Source organism: Macaca fascicularis, chromosome X (assembly GCF_037993035.2).
Source record: "Macaca fascicularis isolate 582-1 chromosome X, T2T-MFA8v1.1".
NCBI lineage: Eukaryota > Metazoa > Chordata > Mammalia > Primates > Cercopithecidae > Macaca > Macaca fascicularis.
The window spans coordinates 51,787,030-51,797,885 of NC_088395.1; the positions used below are offsets into that span (position 1 = coordinate 51,787,030).

The window sequence follows — 10,856 nt, forward strand, 5'->3', positions numbered from 1 at the left end:
ATTTCCCTTATTGTATCATAAATGCTCATTTTTTTCCTTTGAGTTTTTCAACTCCAGACCCCATTTAGTCTCACGCATTGTAATTGGTTGTTATGTCTGTTAATCTTTGGTAAAATCCACTCCCTCCATCTCTTTCTTTTGAGAAATGAGTCCTTTATACTATAATGTCTCCCACATGCTGGATTTTGCTGATGTCTTTTCATTGACATTGTTTAATACATTCCTGTTTCCTGCCTTTCCAGTAAATTCAGAGTTAGATCTAGAGTCTCCATCATATTTGGCTTGATCTTTTACCAAAAGTACCTCAGAGGCAGAGTTGCATAAATCCATCAGGGGACACATACTGAATGGTTGTCTGTCCTTTGCAATGGGAGCAAATATTGGTGGTCATTGCCTAGATCACTTGTGTCATTTGAGGCTTACTATGAAGATTCTTTTCCTCTGTCTATCCTTCTTCATTGTTAGACAGAAATCTTCTCTGATAAGAAACTTCTCTCCTCCCCTACTTGGTAATCAAGTATTATAGTTTATATGCCAAACACAGTTAATTGTTTCAATTTTTGCCTCCGTTTACCCAGTTTCAAAATAATGAATTTATCCCCTAGCATCTAATATTTTTTAGATATTTTTCTTTATTTTTAATTGCCTAATAAAAATTGCATTGTGTACAACATGTTGTTTTAATTATGTATTCATTGTGGAATGGTTAATTGGGCTAATTAACATATTAATTACCTCACTACTTACCATTTTTTTGTCGTGAGAATACTTACAATCTATTGTCTCTTTTTTATTTATTTATTTATTTTGAGATGGAGTCTTGCTCTGTCACCCAGGCTGGAGTGCAGTGGCACGATCTCGGCTCACTGCAACCTCTGCCTCCTGGGTTCAAGTGTTTCTCCTACCTCAGCCTCCTGAGTAGCTGAGATTACAGGCGCACGCTGCCACGCCACCTAATGTTTGTATTTTTAGTAGACACGGGGTTTCACTATGTTAGCCAGGCTTGTCTTGAACTCCTGACCTCGTCATCCGCCCACCTCGACCTCCCAAAGTGTTGGGATTACAGTCATGAGCCACCACGCCCAGCCATAATCTATTCTCTTCGCGATTTTCAAGACCTAGAATTTTATGATGGAGGAAATGATATTTTCCTTTAGAGCTAACTATGCATTCAAAATGTAATTGTATTTGAATGCATGTCAGTTATTGTTTTTATTGACACTAAAATTTTCCCCACGTGATGCAAACTCCCCATCTGAATCTGCCTATTAGAACACAGGGGCAGTCACAAAGCAGGTGCTTAGTAAATGTGTGCTCAAGGTACATCAAATGACTTAGTGAGGTATGTTGACGTCATACCTGATTGTTTTATTATAACATTACTGTTCTGGTCCTTCCACCAGATGTTTAAAACTGACATTACCACTTTGCTGTCTTTGGCATTATTCAAATATTACTGCATTTGGAGACAGAAAAACTAAGACTCACTCTCCTTTACTGGATCTTCTTACTTATTAGGGAACAAGTGACCTCCACTAGGTTCATAGATTTGATTATCTTTTGGCTTGCAAAATTCATTTCTTCACATTACCATTAATTATCCTTCACGCTGTTTGCTCTATGCTAGCCTATGCAGTCATATGCTATTACTCTACTTCCCAGAGACTTGTACAGCTCAAATTAGCTTGTTCCCTAACATACTTCCTCTTTACTGTAGTACCAGAGCTCCTATGGTTGTAGCTTGTCAATAAATCACCAAGTTCCTCTTCTCTGCTTCTTAATCTCTATGTTTTTTATTTTCCATTATGGGTGTGCATTTTGAGGACTAATGAGTGTTTGGACCTTGGCCACGTCAAAGAATGTTTTGTGACCAGCCTTTTTTTCCCTCAAACTTCAATTTTCTGATTCCTAACATGGATCTAGGAGCTTGTTCTCCTGTGTTATTGTATGCAAATGCTGGGATGTATAAGACATATATGCACATGTTTACTTGGTGACTTAATCCATTAGTACTACTATAACAAAATACCTGAGACCACATAATTTATAAAGAACAAAAATTTGTTTTTCACAGTTCTGGAAGCTGGAAGTCCAAGATCAAGGTGTGGGCATTGCAAGAATTGGGGACTGCCTCAGAATGGATAATATGGTTTGACTCTGTGTCCCCACCCAAATCGCATCTTGAATTGTAATAATCCCCATGTGTCATGGGAGGGACCCAGTAGGAGGTAATTGAATCATGGCGGTGGGATTTTCCCATGCTGTTCTCGTGACGGTGAATAAATCTCACGAGATCTGGTGGTTTTTTAAAGGGCACTTCCCCTACAAATGCTGTTTCTCTTGCCTGCCACCATGTAAGACGTATCTTGCTTTCCCTTCACCTTCTGCCATAATTGTGAGGCCTCCCTAGCCATGTAGAACTGAGAGTCAGTTAAACTTCTTTCCTTTATAAATTACCCAGTTTGGGGCTTGTCTTTATTAGCAGCATGAGAACAGAGTAATACAAGGGAGATACATTTTTCCATTTTAACCTCAAACTTGAGCTGTATTTGGGTAAGGTAGTCTCATGCTTGGATATCAGACATTTCAGCCCTAGCTAAGATTTCTGTCCCATACTTTCCTGTGGTAGTGGTAGGTACTGGTATTTGAAAATGATAAAGTTTCTTAAGTGACATAAAATTCCCATCTCTGTGGTTCTTTGTAGCCTCCACATATCCTTGCATCTAGCACCCCAGGGCCACACCTATGAATGTGGGTTCACCTCGTAGACCAGAAAGTTGAGGCAGATAGTGGTTAAGAAAACTAAACAAAAGACAAGATTAGACATGGTAAGTCTTGCATTTGAACCCCAGTCATGTGACCCTTGTACAAGTCAGTGTTTGGTTGATGTTAACAGGATGTACTCTGTTAATTAGCACAGGGACTAACATGGGGAGTTAGGGGTTTATAAACACTGTACTTCTAGGGCTTGGAGAAACAGTTTTTTTTTTCCCCCCGGCCTCTCAGAATAATTAGCAGAATCATACAGCACAATTGACTGCCAAGGAGGGCTGCCGTCTCTTTCACAGTTGGAGAGTTGGGGAATCAAGAGGCTTCCACTGCAACTGCAGGTTCTTGGCATAGAGTACCTTAGTTGATGTCCTGGAAACAGGAAACTCCACCAGAACTGTTGGCCCAATGGAGATATTTTTCCCAGCTAGGTCTATATCTCCAAGTTATGCTTGCCTTAACCCACATTTCTCTACACTTAGATTGGCTTTAAGTGGAATCCGTCTAGGGTGCATCAGATTGACAGAAGGTAAAACGCATTTGGAATCCCAGCAGCAAAACTCTAGGAAATGGAGGCTTAAGCTTTCTAGCCTTTTCAGTACAGAGAAGCTTATTTGTGAATGGGGCTGGAACATACGCCAAGAGAACCAATATAAGGCACAGTGTTCTTAACTCTATGTTCACTAGTTCCTCAATATTTTTCTGTTCTCCTCCTTTCAGCCTATCATACACCACTGTTACCTAAACCTGGATGAAACTTAAGACTCTGCTTGTGCCCCAAGTTGCCCAATGATGCTAGATATAACATGGGGAAAGAGAGGAATCTCAAAACCTAAAGATATTATGTTCTCCAGTCTAGTGCTGTTTTTGTTTACCTAAATTCTTTAAAAAGCAATTTTATTACTCCCAAATCAGCCACATCCCCCATACCATAAGGGCCCATTGTAAATCTTCCCCTATTCATCATTTTTCTTATTTCAGTCTTCCTTCACAATTTCCAATCTCCTACTTCAGGAAAGAAACACAAATCCTCATGAAAGAACTACACTGAATTATCCTTTCTCTCTTAAATTTATTTTATTTCCATTCTTTCCAGATAATCTAAGATTTTACCTTCTTCCTCTATTTGTGATTTAACCCTGACAAATTTCCCTATTCCTTTCTTTATATATATGTAGTAGATGATACAAGCCAGTGTGGTCTTAGAATCATATTGTCTGTGTTTAAACTCCAAGTCCACTATTTACTAGCTATGCGATGTTGAGTAATCCCTGGCCTCTCTGAATGTTATTTTCTTATCTGTAAAACAGAGTGATAAGATTACCTTCTTCAAAGGATGATAGGGAAAATTAAATGAGAGAATCCATATAAAATAATTGAAATATGATCTATGCTTAGGAAGCACTCAATAAATGTGACTATCAGATAGATGCAATTCAACTATGAAATACAGGCAGAGAATAAAGAAAGCATTTATGCAAAGAAAAAATTGTTTATTTTAAATCATATTGATGGTGGTAGTACTGAGACTACTATATGTGTAGGTGGGATAAATCAAATGACTATTTTATTTTCTGAATTCTATCTATCTTTCCATGTTATCATTGAGAACCAGTATTCCTGGTTTGGCAAACATTTGTGTAATTAGCCTGGTACATCTTGTCAAACCATATAATAAATAAACCATCAAGGACTACTAGCATAGTCTCAAAAGTGTTCAGAACTCAACCTGAAGAGGCACTGGCAAATGATCATAAATATAGTAAGTAAAATTAATATAAATATAGTAAGTAAAATTTATCAAAATGCCTCAAATATATGTAAATCCAGTAATTCACAATTATCCCTTTTAAAATCTTTATTTGTCATGAGTGTAGGATTCTAGGGAACTAACTCATTATTTTTGAAAACTGCTAAATAACACGAAAGAATCAAGCACTTTTCCTGCATTTCCTTTACACTCTGTATCTCAAAGTAACAAAATTGTTGAAGGTACATTTTTTGGAACAGCACTCTAGTTAATAAATAAAAAAGAAATGACAGAAGTACAATATCACAATTTTGCAACCTCTAATGATATGTTTCTACACAAGTATCAATAATTATGGCTAATTGTAAAAAGAGTCACAATCCGACCTCATATGCCTCTTGATGGAAATAATCAAAATTCCCTCGAAGTATTCTTGTTAAAAAATTGCACCTGAATCTGATCAAGCTCATAGATTTAATTATTGATAAACAGGAAATACAGAGAACAAAGGAATATTCCAAACTCTGTCATAGAGATACAGTCAGCAAAGCTGAGAATGTAAAAAACAAACAAACAAACAAACAAACAAAAAACGAACAGAAAAACCCTCTACCAGTCACATCATCCACTTTCCTCAATAAATAAATGACATGAAAAAGGGGAAGATAGGTTGGGTAGCAATAGATTAAAAAAGACTTAAAAGAAATATCAAAAAGGCAGGCCAAATTGAAAGGTAGTGTCTGAGTGTACATATTTGTGTAATAAAACTATACAGAAAATCGTATAGGTTATTACCATAAATGTCACAATAGGAGTTACATTGAGAGGTGTAGGAAGTTGTTTGTGATTGAACAGGGCATAAGGAAGCCTTCTGGGTTGGCTAGCAAATTTCTCTTGACTTGGATGGTTGTTACAAGTGTGCTTCCTTTCTCATAAGTCAAAAACCTATAATTTTTAATGTGACTTTCTGTGTTTGTGCTATATTTTACAATAAAAAAGATTTTTAAAGGAAGAAAAAGATTGAATCAAGCAATGGTTGGATATCACCTACACTCTTTTTTAAATTTTCCTCTTTGGTGAGGCAAATTCTCTCATTTACTGATGAACTCTTAGGCAGAAAGACTAGATACAAGCATCCGATCACACAAATCAAAAGATTTTTGTCCAAGGCCTATCTCTCTGGATACAATCTGGTCAGTGCTTCTCTCTTTTGCATTGACCTGCCTCCCCTTGAACCTCAGGAATGATGGATTATGAGGACATTCACAGACGATTTCTGATTTCTCCTTTATGGTTCTAACAGTGAAGTATCCGATGTTCTCTGAGATATCACTAAGTAGTAGTCATGCCAATATGCTCATGACCAATGCATTTGACCCAGGTGAAGGAAAAATCCCAGACGTCTTCTGCTTCCTTGGATGAATTACCTCATGTGAACACGGCTGCCAAAACCTTGACAAGTTCTCCCAGAAATGCCAATTCTAGGTTCACACAATGTCCAAGAAGGCTCCAGCACTTGTGTGGAGGGTCTCTCTGCACATTCTGCCTCTCAGTTCTTCCTGTTTATTGTGAATAGGTGTGCACACTCTCTTTATGTCACTGTAAATAACTAATCCATAACCGAGGCAAAAAGAATGAAGGTGTTTGATATCTAAAGGTTTGGAAACAGTACAGAGCTAGTGTAACTGTGGCAACCCCAGAGTGAAAACATCAAGGGTCCAAGTCTGTCTTTTTTTCCTACCCCTAAAGTCTGGAGAACACAATTCTCAAGTTATAAATCAGGTACTTGGTTTTACAATATTTCGTTTTGTTGTTGGATTTATTTAATATCCAACTATGAGGCCAGATGTGGTGGCTCATGCCTGTAATCCTAGCACTTTGGGAGGCCGAGGCAGGTGGATCACCTGAGGTCAGGAGTTCAAGACCAGCTTGGCCAACATGGTGAAACCCTGTCTCTACTAAATATATATACATATATATATAAATTAGCTGGGCGTGGTGGCGGACGCCTGTAATCCCGGCTACTCGGGAGGCTGAGGCAGGAGAATTGCTTGAACCCGGGAGGCGGAGGTTGCAGTGAGCTGAGATCATGCCACTGCGCTCCAGCCTGGGCAACAAAAGTGAAACTTTGTCTCAAAAAAAAAAAAAATTCCAACTATGTGACACCATCTTGTACTAAGCAGGTTGTTTGGACTGAGTAGTCTTTCTAGGTATGTCACAAAACCTGAATTCATAAAAAGAAAAGGTGACAGATTTGAGTACATGAAGACTGAAAACAGATTCAGAGGAATAAGTTTGTATTTTCTATGTCAGTTTGCACTAAATTAACTTACAAACAAGGTCGCTGAGGCTTTGGCTCAACTGTTAACACTTTCTGAGAGTGAGATTCTTTTGATTAGGGTCTTAAGGTCTTTGTTCATCTCAGAAGTCCTAATTGGTTTAATTAGGCTGACACCTACAGTCTTGTCTCATTACCATAAACTGTAGAGGGGTTCAGCATGACACTGATTGTTTCTTAGAGCAAAGCCAGTGCAGTGAGTAGGATTCCAGGCCCCCCGGAATAAGGCAGGAAAACTCGAGGCCTGTGGACACAGGATGTACTAGGGAGGTGCTGGTGAGTAGTGCAGATAAACCCAGAATACACTTGGTTGGTAAAACAAGAGTGATCTGAGTCTTGTGCTTGTCTACGTGATCCACCATTGAATGGCAGGCCAGCCATTGTGCAGGCATCTGCATATGAAGTGACTAGAAGCTTCACTGGAACAAGGATCTCCTTGGAAATTCTCTCCCCTCAGACAGCCAGGGTGCTTAACATGAAAAGAAGTTGAAACCCTATCTTTAAACTATAGAAGCCATCAGCAGAAGTTACAGGCTTATGGGGGCCCACTGGAAAGGGAAAATCAAAAGACCTCTGAATTTCAAATTAATGAGTGATCTTAAGTTTCATTTCCTAAGTTCGGCTACAGACTCATATATTTCATTAGTCCCTCCCTACTCATTCCTTGCCTCTCCCTTCAGTCTCTGTGTTTCTGAATTTCTGTATAAGTTAACCCTTACCCTGCCTCCCATTTGTTCAATAGGAATGTTCACTTTTACTTGAATCTTTTAGTAGAATTGTATATCATGTGTTCCTGTCTAGATTTAATCATCAGATTGTGGTCAAATCGCTCTCCCAGATCGTGTGAACAAAAAAGTGAATGGAAATTTTCGTTTTAAAAAACAGTACTTTTGGACTTAGTCCTGGCTTAAGAAGTAAGGAAGCCAAGCGTACGGATGGCAGCGAGGGGTCAATCCACGCCCGGCGTTGGGTCGGGGGTGGAGGAGTCGGAAGTGGTTGGGGTTTGGGGGAGGAGATCCGCTCACACACAAGAGGAGAGTGTTGAGCCGCCATATCTGCTGCTGCCGCCGCAGTTGCGAATGCAGCATCGGCGCTTAGCTGCCTCCGCGGTGCCGCTAAGGTTCGTGTCGCTACCCCTTGGCTCTTCGCTCTTGCTGCCTTAACCCCGCCGGCGGAGCCCGCTCTTTCTGGTCTGTTGAGCCCGCTCCCTCACTGCCACACAGCAAGTTCTGAGACCATGGATTCAGGCAGCAGCAGCAGCGACTCGGCGCCCGATTGCTGGGACCAGGTGGACATGGAAGCCCCGAGCGGGGATGGAGTCTCCTCTGCGGTGGCCGAGGCCCAGCGCGAGCCCCTGAGCTCGGCCTTCAGCCGTCAGCTCAACGTCAACGCCAAGCCCTTCGTGCCTAACGTACACGCCGCGGAGTTCGTGCCGTCCTTCCTGCGGGGCCCGACTCAGCCACCCACCCTCCCGGCCGGCTCCGGCAGCAACGATGAAACCTGCACCGGCGCGGGATACCCTCAAGGTAAAAGGATGGGACGGGGGGCACCTGTGGAACCTTCCCGAGAGGAACCGTTAGTGTCGCTTGAAGGTTCCAATTCAGCCGTTACCATGGAACTTTCAGAACCTGTTGTAGAAAATGGAGAGGTGGAAATGGCCCTAGAAGAATCATGGGAGCACAGTAAAGAAGTAAGTGAAGCTGAGCCTGGGGGTGGTTCCTCGGGAGATTCGGGGCCCCCAGAAGAAAGTGGCCAGGAAATGATGGAGGAAAAAGAGGAAATAAGAAAATCCAAATATATGATTGTACCCTCAGGTGCTCCTAAGAAAGAACACGTAAATGTAGTATTCATTGGCCATGTAGACGCTGGCAAGTCAACCATCGGAGGACAGATAATGTTTTTGACTGGAATGGTTGACAAAAGAACACTGGAGAAATATGAAAGAGAAGCTAAGGAGAAAAACAGAGAAACATGGTATTTGTCCTGGGCCTTAGATACAAATCAGGAAGAACGAGACAAGGGTAAAACAGTCGAAGTGGGTCGTGCTTATTTTGAAACAGAAAGGAAACATTTCACAATTTTAGATGCCCCTGGCCACAAGAGTTTTGTCCCAAATATGATTGGTGGTGCTTCTCAAGCTGATTTGGCTGTGCTGGTCATCTCTGCCAGGAAAGGAGAGTTTGAAACTGGATTTGAAAAAGGTGGACAGACAAGAGAACATGCGATGTTGGCAAAAACGGCAGGGGTAAAACATTTAATAGTGCTTATTAATAAGATGGATGATCCCACAGTAAATTGGAGCATCGAGAGATATGAAGAATGTAAAGAAAAACTGGTACCCTTTTTGAAAAAAGTCGGCTTCAGTCCAAAAAAGGACATTCACTTTATGCCCTGCTCAGGACTGACCGGAGCAAATATTAAAGAGCAATCAGATTTCTGCCCTTGGTACACTGGATTACCATTTATTCCGTATTTGGATAACTTGCCAAACTTCAACAGATCAATTGATGGACCAATAAGACTGCCAATTGTGGATAAGTACAAGGATATGGGCACTGTGGTCCTGGGAAAGCTGGAATCTGGGTCCATTTTTAAAGGCCAGCAGCTTGTGATGATGCCAAACAAGCACAATGTAGAAGTTCTTGGAATACTTTCTGATGATACTGAAACTGATTTTGTAGCCCCAGGTGAAAACCTCAAAATCAGACTGAAGGGAATTGAAGAAGAAGAGATTCTTCCAGGATTCATACTTTGTGATCCTAGTAACCTCTGCCATTCTGGACGCACGTTTGATGTTCAGATAGTGATTATTGAGCACAAATCCATCATCTGCCCAGGTTATAATGCGGTGCTGCACATTCATACTTGTATTGAGGAAGTTGAGATAACAGCCTTAATCTCCTTGGTAGACAAAAAATCAGGAGAAAAAAGTAAGACACGACCCCGCTTCGTGAAACAAGATCAAGTATGCATTGCTCGTTTAAGGACAGCAGGAACCATCTGCCTCGAGACGTTCAAAGATTTTCCTCAGATGGGTCGTTTTACTTTAAGAGATGAGGGTAAGACCATTGCAATTGGAAAAGTTCTGAAACTGGTCCCAGAGAAGGACTAAGCAATTTTCTTGATGCCTCTGCAAGATACTGTGAGAAGAATTGACAGCAGAAGTTCACCACCTACTCTTATTTACTGCCCATTGACTGACTTTTCTTCATATTTTGCAAAGAGAAATTTCACAGCAAAAATTCATGTTTTGTCAGCTTTCTCATGTTGAGATCTCAGTTATGTCACTGATGAATTTACCCTCAAGTTTCCTTCCTCTGTACCACTCTGCTTCCTTGGACAATATCAGTAATAGCTTTGTAAGTGATGTGGACGTAATTGCCTATAATAATGAAAAATTAATGTACTTTAATTTTTCATTTTCTTTTAGGATATTTAGACCACCCTTGTTCCACGCAGACCAGAGTGTGTCAGTGTTTGTGTATATGTGAAAATGATAACTAACATATGAATAAAATACTCCATTTGAAACTCTTCGGTTATTTGAAATGCTTTTGAATGATGTTTAAATTTCATTATATAATGCTATTCAATTAGCTTTATTACTTTCTCAAATAGTTGAATATGTTCTATCACTCTTAAAAACTTAAAAACTCTTCACCACTTACTGTTTTAAGTGAGGAATTTACAAACAATGCATAAGTGTGTATTAAAGAAATAATTTTAATTATGAGAAAAAAACTTATGTTAAGGCTCTTCCCGGTGGGCTTTGTTTTCTCTGTCCAAGTCCAATCAATAAAGGAGCTCTTCTGCTTCCCCACTTGTGATTTGAAAATCAAAGGCTCAGGCCGTCTTTATTTGTATAGCAATAGTTCACTTAACATTATCCATAGGTTCTTGAAGACTACAACATTAAGTAAAACAATGTACAGCAGGTGTACATTGTACAACAATGTACAATGTACAACATTGTTCAATGTTGTTTAGTTACAACATTGT

The 10,856-nt window shown here is 40.1% G+C and overlaps 1 protein-coding gene across 2 annotated transcripts; it reads left to right on the top strand.

The window, feature by feature from the left end:
• Positions 1 to 7,880: 7,880 nt before the first annotated feature.
• Positions 7,881 to 10,391, top strand: GSPT2 (G1 to S phase transition 2). Of its 2 annotated transcripts, XM_074029234.1 has the most exons (2): positions 7,881 to 8,547; positions 8,672 to 10,391. In XM_074029234.1, the coding sequence occupies exon 2, from the start codon at positions 8,752 to 8,754 to the stop codon at positions 9,967 to 9,969; it is 1,218 nt and encodes a 405-aa protein (XP_073885335.1). In that variant the 5' UTR covers positions 7,881 to 8,547; positions 8,672 to 8,751; the 3' UTR covers positions 9,970 to 10,391. The 2 variants fall into 2 exon arrangements, with proteins under 2 accessions (XP_073885335.1, XP_005595584.1); XM_005595527.4 differs by having other exon boundaries at positions 7,881 to 10,391.
• The last annotated feature ends 465 nt before the right edge of the window (positions 10,392 to 10,856 follow it).